Genomic DNA, 19,056 nt, shown 5'->3' with positions numbered 1-19,056 from the left:
TAATACAAACTGAAAATATCTTAAACCAATTCCAATCATTACATGAAAATCTATAGCAACACAAAAATCTACTCTGGCCAGTGTCACCCCTCTTAATCTGCCTCTTAGTTTGAGCCAATACTGCAGTCTGCACACCTGAGTGTGATACACCAGGATGAGGTCCCTCCACTGCAGGTGAAAACCGCTCCCAGAAAAAAACAAACAGATTCAATCCAAACAAAAACAAACAAATAGGAAAAACAGTTGGCGTGCTGTTTAACTGTTTACCACTACTTCATTTCTAAAACAATATTAAAATTAACATGTAACGTTGGCTCATCGTTACACCTGTACTATTAGTATCATTTTGTTGAGGTTATTTGCAGATATTGCCTGAAAAATTCTTCATTACATCAATTAAACTGGATATTTGTTGTTCTATATGAAAATATCGGTTATCTACGTGTCGTCTTTTGCCAATGTTTTGAAGGCTCCCTGTGAGGGGCCCACAGAGCCTCACACTGACCCCTAGATTAGGGCATAAATTCAAAGATGCATCATCTGAAACCCAAAAAAGACAGAAATCAGGCAGTCACACAACTTTAAATCATACCTTCATGTTTAGGGCTGCACAGTGCCTCAGGTAGGAACACCGTTGCAAGAAGGTCCTGGGTTCAAATCTTTCTGCATCTTCTCCCTGTGCATGCATTGCTTCTATCCCACTACTCCAACTTCCTCCCGTAGTCTGAAAATATTATTATTCGGTCAATTGGTCTCCCTAAACCGCCCGTATGTGTGAGTTTGCGCGTGCATGCTGGGCTCTCTGATGGACTGGCGACATGTCCGGGGATACCAGCCGCCCCCGCGACCATGCACAGAAAGGAATAAACCACGGATGGATGAATCCACATTTACAACAGCGCTGACCAATCACAGTCCATTAAAATGTAAACAGTTTTATACGATAAACGGTAAGCCAGACAATCGGGTTTGTGCCTATTTTCCCTTTGTTTCGTACGGCTCTATTGTTTCTCCTCTCAAATATGAAGAGAGAGCCGTTCAGTGTGTGTGTGTTTCCGACAGCAGGAGGCAGGAGGAGGGTGTGTGTGTGTGTGTGTGGGGGGGGGTTTCTTCTTCTTCTTTTTTTTTTACATTGTGGAAGACTTTGACCCACAGTTCAGCATTTGTCAAGTCTCCCCAGTGAGAAGAGAAGTCAGAGGAGCGAGCCGAGTTGGCTAAAGTTGATGTCGAGGTTTAAAATCTGCTCGGAAACCTGCCGTTATTTGAGCAAAGGATGCAAAAGGGGGAAAGAAACCAAGACCCTGCTGTTAGGTTCTGGCTTTATAAGCTTGACAAGCTGGGTTTTATCAAGATTAAGCAACGTTGCCACTTTTAGAGCATGGGCTTGTGTTATCTGAACCAGATTACAGAAGGACCACATTCATAACTGGGCCTGTTCCTATGTTTTATATCCATCTCTAACAAAGATCTTCAATAAAAGAGAAGAGTTTCTTTACCGCCCTCCTCCCTAGCAGGAAACACATTAGCCAATGCGTCATTTGCCCGCCTCACGTCTGTCGGACCTTTTTTGAAGGCTGAGATGTTTAAATCTGTTTTTTCCTTCCTCCTGCTGGGTTGCAGCTCCTGGTCAAGGACCCCAAGGAGAGGCTGGGATGTCGGGGTTGCGGGGCCACGGAGGTCAAGCAGCACCCCATCTTCAGACACATCAACTTCAAAAGGCTGGAGGCCAACATGCTGGACCCTCCCTTCATACCAGATGTAAGAGAGATGAACACGCAATCCCCCCGCACGCACGGCATATTGAGGCGGCGCGGTCCGTGTGCAGGAAATGCCATTGTCTGTAGGAAATGAGTTTATCATGGCAGCCAGTGGCGGTGGGGGTGTGAGTTCAGTTTAATTCTGCTCCGACCGGCCGGTTTAGATCAAATCAGCAGCAGCTGGACCAGCGGAGCCTTTTCATTTTGTAGATGTGGAATGATGTGAGCTGTGAACGTGTGTGGAGAGACTGAATCAAAGCATCGTCACATTACAGCTGTTTTTTTATTATCGAGTGAAATTTGAAGAAATGCGTTGTTGTTTTTTTCAGCCTCCCTGAATTACCACTTTGTGGAGTCATTTTCTTTCTTTTTTCCAAATTTCATGTCTTGCCACAGATTCTGAGTTGGAGTTAGATCTGAACTTTGACTAGACCACTCTGACACATGACTATGATCCAAACCAATCCAGGCTGGATGTTAGGGCTGGGCGATAAATCGATTTAATCGATTCATTCGAATTTACAATTCTTTAAGATTTCATTTTTGGAAAATCTGGATTTTATTTTGCCAATACACTCATTGGGTTTCCATGAAGAGAACAGCATGTGATGCTGAATATATGTTAAGCAAAATATTGTTAAGTGGAAACTTTTTTTTACCATAATGCGAGGTACTTCATTTACTTATTTACTTTTTTTTTTTAACTTAGTTTGATGTTCACAAGTGCAGTGAAGCCTGTTCTTAGCTCAATGTGTAAAACCACTAGCAGCAAATGTTTTGTTATTTTTTCATTGTTTATAATGGCACGGCTACCATCTTGTTTTACAAGCATGTTTCACAGCTTGTTTTTAGTTGCCCTTTGAATTCAGGTCAACTCCCTGATGAAATGCTTGACATAAAAAGCAAGGTTTTAAAAAAATAATTTCTTTAATTTCTTTTTGTGAAACAAAAAGGAAGAAAAAATCGATTAATCGGATTTGGTATGATAAAATCAGAGATTTATTTTTTAATCCATATCGCCCAGCCCTACTGGATGTTTAGGGTGACGGCAGGAGAACCTGCAGGCCAAACAAAGGCATCCCCACAGCATAATGCTGCCACCACCATGCTTCAAGGTGGGGGGATGGCATAACTAGGGAGATGTGCAGCGACAGTTTTCCAACACACGGCATTCGGTTCTAGTCTCGTCTGGCAAGAGCACCTTCCTCCACGTTTGCTGTGTCCAATGGCTTGATAGCGATGTAGCAACAACAGTTTTTCTTTTACTCCAGTGCACTGCAAAAAGATAACTAAAAAATAAGTAGAATTTTCTTGAAATGAGTGTTTTTGCCCTTGATTTGAGCAGGTAAATAAGATTATCTGCCAAAGGAATGAGTATTTTTACCCCTAAAATAAGATAATTAGATATACACCACTTGAAATAAGATGACTGAAATGAATTGTCCCTATTTTAAGTGCAAAAATCTTATTCCATTGGCAAATAATCTTATTTACATGCTCAAATTAAGGAAAATACTCTAATTTCAAGAAGATTTTTCTTATTTTTAGTTCTATTTTTGCAGTGTGGCCATAGGGTTTTAAAGAGTTTTTTTTTTAAATTTCCCCATTGTTTGTTATTCATCTAGCTGCTGTTGTTTTTTTTTTTTTTTTTTTTTTTTTTTAAATCCCATACTTGGTCTCTTACGTCCCTTTTCTCTTCCTGCCTGTCCGTCTGTCTTCCTCTCAGCCTCGGGCCGTGTACTGTAAAGACGTCTTGGACATCGAGCAGTTCTCCACGGTCAAAGGAGTGAACCTCGACCCCACGGATGACGACTTCTACTCGAAGTTTGTCACAGGCAGTGTCTCCATCCCGTGGCAGAACGAGGTACTGAACGCTGACGTGATCTCGTTATGCACTGTAAAAAGGCAACTAAAAGTAGGTAAAATCTTCTTGAAATTAGTGTATTTTTCTTTGATTAGAACTGGTAAATCATTCTATCTGCCAACGGAATAAGATTTTTGTACTTAAAATAAAAACAATTCATCTCTATCATCTTATTTCAAGTGCAGGATATCTAATTATCCTATTTTAGGGGTGGAAATTCTCATTCCATTGGCAAATAGTCTTATTTAGCTGCTCAAATCAAGAAAAAATAATACTAATTTTAAGAAAATTTCACTTACATTTAGTTCCCTTTTTGCAGTGTGGAAGTGCCGTGTAGCTACGGGACAGAAACCAGTCAAGGCTTACTGAGTGTTTTGGTCGTCCTGTGCGAGAGAGGGGGTGGACCCCATATTTAAAAGCATGAAAGTGGAGTTTGGTCACTTTGCCCGCAGATGATTGAGATGGAGTGCTTCAAAGAGATCAACATCTACGAGACCGACGGGATGCTGTGCTCAGACCTGGACGTGAACCGGCCCAACCCTCCGCCCAAGCGGGGGTTCTTCTACCGCCTGTTCAGAAGAGAGGCAAGTGCTAGGGCTCCGGCGACTGTCCGAGGGGGTGGGGGCTAAGGTACTTCCTCCTTTCCTGCTTTGCTGCCTTCCTTCTTTTCTTTTTTTTCCATTCCATAGGCCTTGTCCAACTTCAGCATGTGAAAGGACATTACACTGCAAAAACAAAACTAAAACTAAGTCAAATTTTCTTGAAATTAGTGTATTTGTCCTTGATTTAAGCACGTAAATCAGATGATTTTACCAATGGAATGAGATTTTTGTGCTTAAAATAGGAACAACTCATCTCTATCATCTTATTTCAGGTGCTGTATATCTAATTATCTTAGTTTAGGGGTCAAAATACTCACTCCATTGGCAGATAATCTTATTTACCTGCTCAAATCAAAGACAAATACACTAATTTCAAGAAAATTTGACTTAATTTTAGTTCCATTTTTGCAGTGTACTTCACATGGGATCTGAAGGTTTTATTAATGCACTCTTGTGAGTTTGTGAGAACAAGGCCTGTCTCTTTGTCTTTGTCTTTTTCTCTGGGGCTGACCGACTCACTACTTTTTAATGCTTTCTAGTAATAACTTTCCTCTTCTTCGCAGGAGCTAGAGCAGTAAAAGTACTGGTTTTAGAAACAATAAATCTCAAATGTTTGTCAGTGATTGCACGCTGCCTTGCTAAATAGACCTAATTCTTCATATTTTCAATCTAATGAAAGCGCTGTACGGGTCTATACATGACCAGTAAGACACAAACCCCTACAATACAACAAATAACAAATGGTTAAAAGAAAAGAACTGCTTAAACGTAAAGTCAAAGAACATAAAAGAATAATAATAATAATGATATTTCTGCTCAACTGCAGTCAACACCCAAGTTAAAAAGATTGTTTTTTTTTTTTAGAAGGGATTTAAAATGATTCAATGTATAAGATTTCCTTACAGTGAAAGGAAGCTTGTTCCCGGGTCTGAGAGCAACAACAGAAAAAGCTCTGTCTCCTTGGGTCACAAGACAAGTCCGGGTAACGTTTAAAAACAACAGGAGGTCTTCTCCTGGCAACGTGTTTCTGTAAAAGCTCCGTCAGATAAGGAAGGTGCCTGACCTCTTAAACATTAACAACCCCAAACTAAAACCTATATCTCGACCCAGAAAGGTATCAGGGTGATACGCCGACTTCGCTTATTACCTGTTGGCAGACGGGCTGTGGCGTTTTGGACCAGCGGCAGGTCCAAATCCAGTCTAGAGCTAATAAAAGAACATGTCACCTTTTCAACTATAAGGTAAATAGGGTTTGATTTTGCTAATTAACCTCAAATGATAAAAGCTAGACTGGACCACTGCCCTGACCTGTTCATCAAATTAACCAAAGTATAACTTTACAAGATGCTCCACATTACTCATTTTAACACAGGGGGAAGGCTGAACTTTTTTGTAATACTACTTTATTTACGTAATGTTATGATTTTGTTCTCAGAATTTCCCCCCCCCCACCAAAAAAGGGGAAAAAGGGGAGTCTGTAGTCTCTGGCGCTGTTATTTTGGGAGTCGCAGGCTGAAAAGTTTGGGACCCCTGCACCAGGCTACCACTCCCTCTGGCTGATATAAATACAGACTGGTCTAAAGCAGCTGGAGAAACAAGGGGCTGTAGCAGGATCGGGGGGGAGGTGTTAGACGATGAGGACCTGACAGCATGCACTTTATCCCAAAATAACTTTGATAACATTTCACAAAGTGAAACAGAAGGAACCGGGTAAGAACAGTCCTGATTCAGGACAGAGTCCGGTGAGTTCAAAAGAGCTTGGGGCTTTCCGCCGTCATCAAACACAAACCTGGAAATAAACTGAACCGTAGAGTTTCTCTGACTCTCTAAAGAAATGTGCAGCTCGTCCTTCGTGCACCTTCTTCTCTCTGCGCACCGGTGATCATTGACCCATCGCTCTGTAACTTCTGTATGGTCCCTTTCAGATTCAAAAGGGCCAATATTATCCAAGACGTTGGTCCAAACGGTGTTAAAACCATCCAGGAGCAGATCAACATCTCCATCCTGGTGAAAATCCCGAGGGGCGCTGGAAGTCCGTAGAGCAGCCAGCGTGGGCCAAGTGCAGAAGTATAGAGATTAAACTCAAATAAAACTGGCAGATGATCAGATATACCTGAGTCACAAATATCATTTGCACGTTCATCCGAGCCCAAAGTTGAAACCAACATCAGGGTGTGTCACTTTTCATGGGTGGGACCACTCACTGAGTCAAGTTAAAACGGTTTGTCACGTTAAAACCACAAGCTTCAATGTGCTTGTGATTTATTTTTTTTGGAGATTTTTTTAATGGAAAGTGAACGTAAAATTAAGAGCTTTGCTTTTTTTATTGCAGCACATCCCAACCGCCTTCAGACTTCACCTAGCCAGTAAACAGAGTCAGCGTGCTTGTAACTTCAATTCAATTCAATTTTATTTATATAGCGCCAATTCATGAAACATGTCATCTCAAGGCACTTTACAAAGTTAAGTTCAATCATATTATACAGATTGGGTCAGATTATACAGATTGGTCAAAAATGTTCCTATATAAGAAAACCAGTTGATTGCATCGAAGTCCAGACAAGCAGCATTCACTCCTGGGGAAGCGTAGAGCTACAGGGAGAGTCGTCTGCATTACTTAACCTCGGTATTAGCTGTTCTGTGAAGACCTCAGTGGTTTGTTAGAGAACATTAGTGAAGAAACAGCTTTATGAGAACCAAGGAAATGCAGCAGACAGGTCAGGGAGGAAGTTTAAAGCAGGTTTAGAAAAAGGAAATTAGCTCCTAAACCTGAGCATCACACAGCACTGTTCAGTTCATCCTCCAAAACGTTGCACGACTGCAAACCTGACCAAGTCGTGGCCACCTGAACAGCTGGAAACAGAGCATTAAGCTCATCAAATGGCCGCAGCAAACATGCGGAAAAGGTTCTCTACCTACATGCAAAACGGCATGTGTGGTTTTACCCTAGCACTACACATCAGCTTGAAGACACGACCACTGTGATGAAGACTGGCGAGAACAGCATCATGCTGTAGGGGAGCTGCTCTCCTGCAGGGACAGGGAGGACCTGAACCTGAACATATATAGACAGCGGGTTAGTTTAGCCCAGGCGTGTCCAGATTGCAGCCCCCTTTTCAAGAATCCAAGAATGATTTGGCCAACCAGCCCAGGTGGTGGATGCACCAAAGCAAAATTATTACACAGTAGTTAAAATCTTCCCATTGAAAATGTCAGGTAAAACACAGTATTTGCCTTTTCATAACCAGACTTTTTACTTTCTCTTTGGAGTCATAGTAAAGCTGACCACATCTGTCTGACCCGTCACATCTGTATGACTTTTTCTCAAATGCAGACTTTGGTGCACCAAAATCTGCTTTGATTTCGTCCATCAAAATTGGCTAAAAAAAATAAGACTGTGACAAACTCTGTTCTTATATTGCCGAGCAAAGAGTAAAATAGAGCAAAAAATAAATAAGGGTTTTTGAGTAGAGGCCAAAATAATTGGCAAACTTGATAATGATCTTTTTAAAAAGGCAAATGTGCAAAACCCTTTTGTTTTGAATCTACAATGATTTAGACATCCCCATCCTACAGAAAATCTGACATATTTATTTAATTAAACTATAGCATACTGCATACAAACATTAATAACCTAATTATTTTTGGTAAATCTTATTTTTTTCTTTATTTGACTTTTTGGCCCACGAGTACTTTTGGCCCACATGATGAAAGGGTTGGACACATATATATATTTATTTTTTATTTGTGCAAAACCATGCATTATCTTCCTTTCACTTTACAATTATGCACTACATTGTGTTGGTCTGTCATATAAAATCCAAATAATTAGAAACACTGAGGTTTTTGGTTGCGACGTGACAAAAAGTTGAACATTTTTATTTTATTTAGCTTCTGCTTTTTCAATCTAACACATCATCTCCTTCTAACCGCTGCATGTTTACTGCTAAAACCTTCACGTATGCAAACTTGAATTTGATTTTGTAATTTATCTTTTCAAACTAAATGTTGGACTTAATGTTGCTGCAGAATGCCAACCAAACGATCCCCGTTCCGTGTTGTTTTGTCTGTTTCGTTGGACAAATACGTCGTCTGACATTCATATTCATGTTTGGTGACGAAAACTTTGCCATGTTAGTCATGTCGCTTGGTTAGACTTTCTTTGTTCTTCTTTTTGTGGCTGTTCCCAGGTCTGTCTCAAGAGCGGTTACAGCGACGACGAGACCGAAGAGCCCTCCCGACTTTAAACCACTCCGTCCCTCCGCCCGCACCCCCCCCCCCCGCCCCTCCTCCGCCGCAGAGCTTCACCACAATCTCCAACCGAGCGCGAGAATCTTAGGAACTCAGTGAATGTCGACCTGTATTTATGAGCTGTATTAAAAGTGTATTATAGCTAAAGAAAAAAGTATGACTTTAAAGATTTTGTACATTTGTACTTGAATTTATGTCTAGATGTATATTTTCACTAAAGGTTGTATTGTACAAAAAGCCATAAAAGTACCACTTGAATGCATACATTACCTTTTTTTTTATTTCCTTTTGATTTCACGAGTATGAATAATTTTCATTGGGCAGTTTCTTTTCAGAAGCACAGTACCATTAGTCTTTTTATTTTTCACAATGTAGCATAAGGCCTTTTATTTGATATATGTGCTGTATGTTTTCCATTAACGTGATGTTTTCTTTTTTTTTTTCTTTTTTAGCACATTAGCTCCACTTTATACCAAACTTAACTTGTTAGCCGCTAAAGGCCTGGAGGTTGCAGGCGGATAGCAGTCTAGACCCAAGGGGTACAGGAGGAACCTAATCCAGTTTTCTTATTGCTGTTAATAAGAACCCGGACCTTGAGCGAGTTTCTGGGAGTGTGATGTCTGCAGCATGGGGACTTTCTAAACCGCGCATTCAAGCCGTAGGACAGGGTTGGGATGAACTGGACGGGCGTGAGCGGAGACTAAGTTAGTGGTGCCCGTACCATTCAGGCAACGACTGCATCCGCTGCATGTAGTTCCGTCTGCGAATCTGCGGGTCTGCTAAGTATTAATGAGAGCAAATATCTGAATCCACAATCAATCCTGGAATATGAACAAAAAAAAAAAAAAAACCCTTCCCTGACCCGCAGCCGGTTCGAGTTGTACGTTTTGTGACGCCCGGCGGCGTTTCCAACCGGACGGCATCTGCTAGTTGCATATCTGTTACAGTTTTTGCGCATTTTGTGGTGATTTGTGCTTTTTATTTTCCTTTTTTTGTGTCCGTACTGAGCTTTCCCGTTTTCTGTTGTTTAGCTGAACTAATGTTCCCCTTGAAATCTTGGTAATTTTCTACCCTTTTATTTTTAGAACACCAGAAAGCCTCCGACCGTTGTTTTTTGGGGGAAAGCTCGGAGGAAACGTTGCTAGTTCTGCCGCCACAAGTTTAGTTCCTAGCTGAAAGAATGACTTTGAATATAAGTAACTTTGATTCATAAGTCGGTGCTTTTAGTGTAAGAAGTGATGAAGTATGCCGTCAGTTCCAGCGTTTTGGCTCCTTGTTGATAGCACCATACTGTAGAGTGTTAAAGGCTGTGTTTGTGATAAAGATTTCATTTAACAGTAACAATTCCCAAGTTAAGCAGCTCCATTCACATCGTGTGCTTCTTAACCCTAGGAACGGCTTAAGGGAGTTGCTTGCAGAGGGTGAAATAAAAATTTAAACACAGTTTTTCTCAGTAAATCTATTTCCAGTCATGTTATTGACATTAAAATGCACAACAGGTGTCTGTAACAACCCAAGTGATCCACACAAAGAGAAATCAAAGCAAATTACTGCATAAATTAGATTATGTGACATGGATTATTCAGATGTGGTTTTGATTTTTCTTCTATAAAAGCGGTCTTCAAATCTTGGAACGATCTGTGCTTCGTAGATTTTCATACGGATTCACGTTGACATGGCCAGTCTTGTGGTTTCTTTTGTCTGAAACCAGTTGATTTTCCTTGGCTCTCTGCTTGGGATCCTTGCCCTGCTGGAAATGTTTCCCTTGTTTCATCTTCGGATTCTAACTTCAATTTCATGAGTGATCTGCCAGTAAAATGTGCTGAAAAACGGTCCTACTGATTTTGAGGTGACGTCTGCTGCCATTTTTTTCCCCCTCTGTGTAATTTTGATCCCATCTGACTCCCAGAATTTCCCCGGTTTGTCCAAATGTTCTAAAACAAACTTTGAACAAAGGATTGTTCTTACCTGCTTTTTCTTCTGCAGTGGAGTCTGGTGCAGTGACCGATTGTCTTAAGGAAAATATTGTCCCTGCTAATTCCAGGTCTTACAGAAGCTTGACTTTTGGACTATTCTGCTGATTATTCCTTTGACTCCTGTCAGGAAACTTGGGAAGAACAGCTGGTCATGGCTGGTTTATTGTGAAATGACGTCCTTCCCACTTCTGGATTACGGTCCCAGCGTTCCTCGCTGGGAAGCAAAGTCTCGCGGGTGCTCTTTGCTTTCACCCGTAACGTTCTGTCTCTCGTGTCATCAGAACCTTTTTATAGAAACCTAAACCAGCTGATTTTATTTTTGCACTGAGTATTTTGTAAATACTGACAGTTTTAGGATGTTTTATTAGCTTTATATGCCTTTTTGCACTTGTTGAGTTACTTTGTTTTGATGTCTTGATGTGTGGATTGCTGGAGTAGTTGCCAAAATCTGTTGAAATTTTAATGTCAATATCCCCAATCAGTACGTATTCTTGCCGCTGTACGTGGAAAATTTCTGATTTTCCAAGTTAACCAATTAGTCTGTTTCCCTTTTCATTTCTAGATTTTGATCTAGAGGCTGTTTACCCCCCCGCCCCTACAACCAACACCTGTTTTTTAATGCTGTGAATACCCCCACCTCGACATGATAGCCGCGCGCTTCTGTATATTTCACCGTTTGCTAATGGAGCTTTGCTCCACTTTGTGGGTTAGACTTACTCAGCTCTACTTTTGTGCAGCTCAGCAGCTTTTAAAGAGAAAGTTAAATCAGGGGAAAGCGGGTCTGTATTTGGTCAGCGCAGCACGTGGAAATGACTTTTGAGCCGGAGCAACTCCCAGGACACATTCAGACTTCAAAGCTGCATAAAGATACGCGTCGGGTCCCCCGGTCTAATAAACCAACGTGTTCCAAAAGTTTCTATTTTGTCCAGCCGCTGTTTTGAGCATCCAGTAGTTTCTTGCTTATTGTTTCCTTATTTGTAATTGTTAAAGAAAACTATAATTTGTTTAGCTCTCAGGCACATTTTTGAAACATTCATGTAGATCTTAGCCTTTTAGCTCTTTGGCCTCAAAACAAACTTGTAAATTCTGTATCTCTGACATGTAACTAAAGCTCCACAGTGAAAACGTCACTGCGTCCATCGCCCGCGCCTGTGTCTTTGTTCCGAAGGTATTTTGTACAGTCCACATAGGAGTGAAGACGTTCTATCCAGTCCATTGCACTATGTTTTGACAATGACTTTGGAAAGTGTCTTTAACCGTTCTGACAATGATACCAAAAGCAACCTTCTCCAGATGAAACCGTTTTCCTTTCTTGAAGAGTTTATTTGAGGATAAACCAACAGCCTTTGTTAAACGTGCCAATTACCAAGTTAGTTTCTGACATCCTGCCTTCTTATGTTTTGTTTTTTTTTGTACCTCATTTACTTCCAATCCACTGAAGTTTTGTCGTATACGTGTAAACAAAAAAACACACATTAAAAACTTAAATCAGCTCAACTGTTTTGAATGTCCGCACTAAGTGCATTGTAATGCCTGTTTTAAGAAGAAGAAGAAGAAAAAAAACGACATATGTTTTATTACTCAAGCATGTATCGATTTGTAATACTTCAGGATCCTTGTATATGTAAATGATGACCCTCTTGTGCCAACATACGTCGCTGGTTATCGGAGGACGACTTTGTGAATGGCCGGCGAGTGACCAGCAGAGTCGGCCTGTTTTTGGATAACAAATGCTCCCGGTTTGTTTCCTGCCTTTCTGTCGGCGGGCTGATGGTGAGTCAAACCTGGGATGGGACTCGCCAGCAAACAACCTACAGAGTGGGGAAAAAATCACTTGAATTAGTTTTTAGGTCATGCACCTGTACAAATTCATATCTTTTGCAATTTTATTTCTGTAGGGAGAAAAAACAACAACAACAAATGAGTTAATAGTTTAATTTTTACAGCAAAAGGTGGATGAACAAATGGGTTTTTGGTATTCAAACAGGGAGTTGATTTTTATTTTATTTTTGTTTTTGATTTTTTCTTTTTTTTTTTTTTTCCATGTTCGGTCTCTGTACAGTCATGTCATTCAACCACTGCAGTCATTGTTAATTCTTGTACAAGTTGTATCACTGGTTGTTGTACCATATCTGACATTTGTAATTATGAAATAATACACTGCCATTTGTATTAAAAGAGGTGTCTTAAATTGTTTTTCTTTTGCTGATTTTGGGGTTTGTGAATGAAAGGCGGAAGAGGTAACCATCCGTTAACCAAAGCAGTGACTGTCCTATAAACAGGATCAAATCTCTGAAACTTTGGAAATCTGTAGACCTTAATGCCTGAGATGTATATACAGTAGAAAGAGTGATTTGCTTCTCATTTTGTGGTCAGGGAGATTTTAGAACCAGGGAGTGTTGGTTTGAATACAACTCCAGCAGATTTAAAGTTGGGTACGTGTGAAATCCGCATCAACAGGGTTTAATGAACCGGTGGTTTGAGGTGAGTTTGTGACGACTCTACAAGAAGCCAACTGTGTTGCTCCACAGCATCCTGTAAAAACGGCTGGGATTTTTAGCAATGGAGCATCACTCCTTCGTGGTGCTTATTTTGTAAATTGTGTACAGTCACTGCAAACATCTGTGCAAAAGCTTTTTGTCCTCACTCCCCTTGTAGCGACAGAGGAAAGATAACTGGGATCCCGGAGCAGGATTACAACCTGGGGGTCTAAATCCACAAGCGATTAACCCTCATTATTAATTAAATTCCCATTGAACTCCAAGAGAAGGTAATAGATTTTTGATAAATTAAGTCAGAATGAAAGTACAGATAGGGTACCTTGTTTCTTTTAAGCTTAATGCCTATGACCAATAAAGACCCCCTGATATTTTATTCAGTCTTGACAAATGGTTGAAATGGATGTAAAATTGATTGACAATATTTTAATCAAAAGCTTTGCTCCCTTCACACAGCTCTGCCTCAACAGTTTAGGCTACTGTCAAAACTCCTACCTTCTTACCAGGGCTGTTCGAAGAAAGAAATCCTTAAGTGTCATTGCAATTCTATATTCCAACAACATCTGTCTCCTGCATTTAACCCATCCCTTAGGGAGCATCAAGCAGCTACTAATGCAACCTGGGGCTAAGGGTCTTTCTCAGGGACTCATAGTGCAGTCTGCAGGGATCGAACCAGGTACCTGCAACCTTCTCAGAGAACAAGCGCACTGCTCTAACCACTCCCAGCGGTAGGGATACATTACTACCCATGTAATCTGATTTTACTCCACAACATAGATAGGGGAGCAAATTAGCCTCTGGGAAACTAGATGGCAACATTTGTCCCAGGCATCAGATATTGACATCAAACCTAGTAGTGATATTTATCTGTTGCCATTTGATTATCTTAATTTACAAATAGTAGCGCTTAATAATAGAAGGTAAGAGGGGGAATTCATTGCTTGACTCCATCTTGAATTAATTGGTTTCACCAATGCCAAACCAAACTGATCAGGAGCAACAAAGTCAATTATCGTACAAACTGCAATGATACAGACCAAAACCACTGTGGCAGTCAGAAGTTTACAGACACATTGTTTAAATTGTATTTTGGCTTTTTACGATGCTATTGAATAGTTATTTTTCTAGGATGGAATAATTTTATAATGCATTTCAGTAACTATTCTACATGCTGGGTTTCAAAGTTATACTCAGAGAAATGCAGACAAATTACACCTTGAATATTTTAATAAATCAGAATCGACTTTATTTGCCAGGCATGTGTGCTCGTATGAGGAATTTGGATTTAACAATGCTCACCATGTGCTTATGCAATAAGACAATAATGCAGGAATAAAGATCAACACAGTCTGCGTAGTAGAAAACAAATATGAACACACTATAATCAAGGGGTCAAATTGAAACAATAACACAATGGTGCAAAGGAGACAGGAGTAAATGTCTCTTGTAGCCCAAACGGTTTCTGGTTGGATTTCTGACCACTCCCCTCATCAAAATTGGTAGAGCGTATTTTAACTGGTTGGTTTCCTGGCACAGACCTAGCTTTTAAGCATAGTGCATAAAATCTTCATAAATCATGATATTGGGGCCATTCATTACTAAAAAGATATATTTATATATTTTCATGTCTGCTTGGGATCAATGTCCAGTCTCACTCATCTGATCCCAACTGCCACCTCCAATTAAATATTTGTAAGGATATCCAGGAAAAACCTATAACTGTGACTGACCAAATGCTGGAACTACAGTGTCACCGTCCAAGTTGAAGCCAGTCACGACTGACCGAGAGGGTGCCTGCTATCAAAGAAGCCGCTGCTCCAATAATCTACGTTTCAAACGCAAGGCAAATATACATTTGGTCACATGCACATATTCCTTCTTGAACATAGTTTTGTAGATTTAAAGAAGTCAAGGTCAGGTTTTAAATGGTAGCCACCATAGTTTTCAGACCCAAAAACAATATACCAACTATTAAGAATGGTGGTGCTAACATCCTGCTGAGGTCCTATTTTTCTGTGGGGGCAGAACTGGGAGACTTCAGCTCAGATCGATAGCTATATGGTCGAAACTTGGCTTTAGTTGGGTGTTCCAAAAGAGCAACGATCCCAATTATTAATCAAAAGTTTGGTTCTGTGATAGATGAACCAGACATTAAGCTTTCAGAGACACCTGACCTGAAGCCTTTTCCAAATTTATGGATAGTATTTAAAAAGTCAGGTCTGTGAGAGAAAGCAAACCGATTCAAAATTACTTTTTTGAAAAGCAGATTGCTCAACTGTTTGGCCATAATTATGCTAGGGCTGTGTAGTTTCGCTGCAACTTGATGAGGAATCATTTCAAATCTAGTGGGGGGTTGTGTGTATCTCAGCCTATGTAGTTTTGACTCCATGTGGGTTAGAGAACATACACAATAAACTCGAACTTGTGCACCCATTTATTTTTTTTAAACTATCTCAGAGGTTTTTAGTTTCATATTTTCACCTTGATAAAAGAACAGCAACGTAAACGTCTGGCTTATATTGTCAGAAACGTAAGAGATTAAAATTGATTATTACATTCCAGTTTATAGGTCAGTTTATACTATTTTGACGGAGGATAATAGAAAAAAAAATGAGAAAAAAGTAAAAAGACTGGCTAAAAACATTGTACAAAAATCTTGAAAAGACGCAAAAAGTATGTCAGCCTAATCGGAAGAAGGCCTTGTAATCATCTCTGATAGTTCATAAAACACTACTTTATTGAAAAAGCGAACAAACCCGTGGGACTAAAACAAAAACAAAAAAAATCACTGTTTCATCTCTTATCTGGCTTTTGCGAAAGAGCTCACTGATTTTAACGGTCTCATGACAGCAACAATAACATGAGGTAAAAAAAAAAAAAAGACCCGCAACGGCTCATTGGCTCTCTGATGAATCAGCTAAAGTAAAGCCGCGCTCTGATTGGCCGATGGCTCTCACGTCCCTCCCCTCCGCTGCAACCTGTCACCACTTCCTGGTGAGAACTGCTGGGAGAGGAACGCAGCGCTGCATCAAAGATGGCACTTTATCGGCGCAGATTTGGTCATTTTAGGGTTCACGTTGTAGAAAAATAAGCCACGGGTTGTCGGAGCAGACAGCGGGGAGCGGGTGGCAGCGCTAACCCTCGTCGCGCTACGCACCTCCTGCTCTCTGAGCGCTAGCTAGTCCGCTCCACGGTGCTAGCTGGTTAGCGCAAATAGTAAATATTAGCTTCTCGGGCGAACTGTCTCGTTGTGTATTGCTAAAATGGCCACCATGGAGAAGCTTATGAAGGCCTTTGAGTCTCTGAAGTCTTTTCAACAGCAGCAGGGACCGCCAACAGCAGAGGAGCTCGTTCAGAGACAGTAAGTGTTTTTTTTTTTTTTTTTAAGAAGCTAACAACTGTCACCGCTGCGCTACAGTTAGCTTAGCATGGCTCGCTAACAACGTCAGCGTGTCCCCCCTCGAGACAGTTAAACGTTGCTGTATATCACCTCATGATCTGCTCTTACTTTTAATCACGTAGTCTGTATCAGACGCACTAATTTATCAGTTTACCGGGGCCATTTCCCCCCCTCGTCATGGTTACTGTACGTACAGATATGTTGTGTGGCCAACGCTTAAGCGGATTCGCCGGGGTTCACGCACCTGTGAGGGCTCAGAAGGACCAGCTCAAAGCATCCTTGCTTGTATGGTGAACTAAATTTGTCAGGGATTCTTAGTTTTGTTTTTTTGTTTTTCTGCTGTGGCCGTATAACTGTCTCCTAACTGCAGCTGCAGACCAACGTAGCTCCATAAAAAGGGGGCAGGTTCATTCATTGCAGTGATGTAATGGTACCATGCTGATGGATGTCTGAAAGGGGCTTGCTCAGCGTCTCTGTGATGGATGATAGGTTAATCTCATTACTAGGTTTTTTTTTAAACTTTTTTTTATTTAGATCGGAGATCCTTTTATTTGTTTTTGTGCTATTGGGTATTATAGCAAAGTTTTTTTTTTTTTTAAAAAGGTGTTTTGATTAAAGTGACGATGTATCCGTAAAGTGACAATGATATCCAGACCTGTATAGTTTACCAATGATGATGGCTGCTACAGCGTTTTAAAAGGAAAAACTAGGTGCTGCTTTCACTCCATCACTTTAAATTGAAGTCGGCGATTAGATTCAGTGACTCCAAAACACAAAATGTGTTCAATTTTAGACAAATATTTATATATTGTCACAAGATGTAATAAATGATTTGGCAATTGGGGTGGACAATAATTCAATATCAGTATATAGTGCAATATAACTTTGTTCAATAACGTTGATATGACATTTCTGATATTTCAGTTTACAGTCTATAAATGAAGCGTTTGTCACTGGGTTTAATGTAGTTTTATGTTTTAAAGCTAGTATTTCTATAATTGTGGAGGAGTTTTATAAACAAGGGAAAATAATTGTCATAAGTTTGTACAGGCATCTGCTGTGGCGGTCTTTAAAAAATAAAGAGACTTTCATTTTCTTTATATCGATATTGTGACCGTAATTAAGAAGTATATTGTGATATAACCTTTGGCCATAATGTCCAGCCTTATTTGGCAAAGAATGATTTATTTTTTTGAAGTGCTTAAAATAAATGTCTTTATATTGACTTGGTATAGTTTTAACGAATCAGTCTAAAAGTAGCATTCATTGCAACTAAAAAATTATCACTGAAAGGTTCTGCCTTGAAACAAAAAGATTTATATCTTGCATTCTAACAGACCGCTTAATTGATAAAACAATCCCAAAGAAGCCCTAGCTACACCATAAACTGGAAAAATATACATGTAACAACTAAGTATTATTCTAAGTATGTTTTGTCTATCAATATTATAAACAGGAATTCTCAAAACTGCTATTCACAAAAACAAACAAATCAGTTTTGCAGAGATGGTGCAACTAGTATCATATTTACTAACAACAGCTGTAGACTCCGTGATAGTAAGTATATTTTATTGAGGAAAAAAAAGAAATTGGATAGGCTCTCTGGACAGGTTCTTTTTCGTTAAAGCGTTTCATCTCTCCTCCAAGAGAAGTTCAGCCTTTAGAGTTGTAGGTTAACTCTTTACCTTGTTTATTGCGATGGATCAGTAGATTTTTTTTTTTTAGATTCCACCTGTCACAGATAAAACCCACAAAGCACTTCACAACGACTGAGCCTCAAAACTTCCAACAACAAAAAAATCCCAAAAAACAATTTAATACATTTAATTAAAAAAATAAAATCATGTAAACAGTCTGCAAACAGTGATCTCAAGTTTTAGTTACATACCAACAATGATGTTAGCAAAGCCCAAGCCATAATGAATTTAGATCTTATAAACAAGCCTTTTAATCCTGTAAAATGAAACGCATGAGAAATTGAGGGCTGTGCATCTGTAGAGAATATTTTCAATTATAATTCAGTTTTGTTTAGCTTATGGACCCGTGGTTACAGATACAAAACAGAAATCTCCACGTAAAAAACAGCCGCTCCATTGCTCCAAATGCAACTGAGCAAATTTTAAAGCGTACTCATGAGAAAATGGCAACATATTTATTTTTTCTCTTGATATTAAAATTCTCCTTAGAACACATATTTAAAACATAATTTTGTTACGGATTATTAGAATTGTATCTAGAGATCTAAATTTTAGCAGACTTACCTGGCACTTATCTGGGACATCTTGTACTCTGAAACAGTGCAGAAGAAATTTACATCCGGTTTTCTGCTTTGCATCTGGAATTTTACAGAGACGCATGTAATTCTTTTCCACAAATGTAAGAACCTGAATCCCTTTTAAATCATAACCTGTCAGACAGTTTATTGCACTAGGGTAAAAAGCTTAATTTACAAGTACACAATCTTTATGACTTGACTTTTTGCACATTCAGTTCAGTTTACTTATAAAGCTCCAATTTACAACTTGTCATCTCAAGGCACTTTACAGAGTCAATTCAGTCTACTATAATGAAATCATCCAAACAGATTGGTTAACAAGTTATCTATCTAAGGAAACCCCATCGATTGTATCTAATCATTGACTGCAGCATTTTAATCCTCCTAGATGAGTTTGTAGCAACAGTGGGCGTTCTGTTGTTGACTTGGCCTC

General features: G+C 39.7%; 2 protein-coding genes across 9 annotated transcripts in view; both read left to right on the top strand.

The window, feature by feature from the left end:
* The window catches only part of grk4 (G protein-coupled receptor kinase 4), a 77,214-nt gene extending 64,568 nt beyond the window's left edge, over positions 1 to 12,646 (top strand). Inside the window, exons 13-16 of one of the 2 annotated variants that reach the window (XM_036137199.1) lie at positions 1,621 to 1,758; positions 3,484 to 3,621; positions 4,074 to 4,205; positions 8,414 to 12,646. In XM_036137199.1, the coding sequence (XP_035993092.1) occupies positions 1,621 to 1,758; positions 3,484 to 3,621; positions 4,074 to 4,205; positions 8,414 to 8,470 (465 nt within the window). In that variant the 3' untranslated portion in view covers positions 8,471 to 12,646. Of the gene's footprint in view, positions 1 to 1,620; positions 1,759 to 3,483; positions 3,622 to 4,073; positions 4,252 to 8,413 lie in introns of both variants that reach the window. The other variant, XM_036137200.1, reaches the window with a different exon arrangement.
* Positions 12,647 to 15,920: 3,274 nt separating this feature from the next.
* The window catches only part of htt (huntingtin), a 57,652-nt gene continuing 54,516 nt past the window's right edge, over positions 15,921 to 19,056 (top strand). For 5 of the 7 annotated variants that reach the window (XM_036137198.1, XM_036137195.1, XM_036137191.1 and 2 more), the window contains exon 1: positions 15,921 to 16,309. In XM_036137198.1, coding sequence (XP_035993091.1) covers positions 16,212 to 16,309 — 98 coding nt within the window. In that variant the 5' untranslated portion in view covers positions 15,921 to 16,211. The remainder of the gene's footprint in view (positions 16,310 to 19,056) is intronic. The other 2 variants (XM_036137193.1, XM_036137197.1) reach the window with 1 other exon arrangement.

The sequence above is a fragment of the Fundulus heteroclitus genome, chromosome 5 (assembly GCF_011125445.2).
Source record: "Fundulus heteroclitus isolate FHET01 chromosome 5, MU-UCD_Fhet_4.1, whole genome shotgun sequence".
In the NCBI taxonomy this organism is placed as follows: domain Eukaryota; kingdom Metazoa; phylum Chordata; class Actinopteri; order Cyprinodontiformes; family Fundulidae; genus Fundulus; species Fundulus heteroclitus.
Note: the sequence above shows the minus strand (reverse complement) of the source record. Positions and strands in the feature narration are given on the sequence as shown.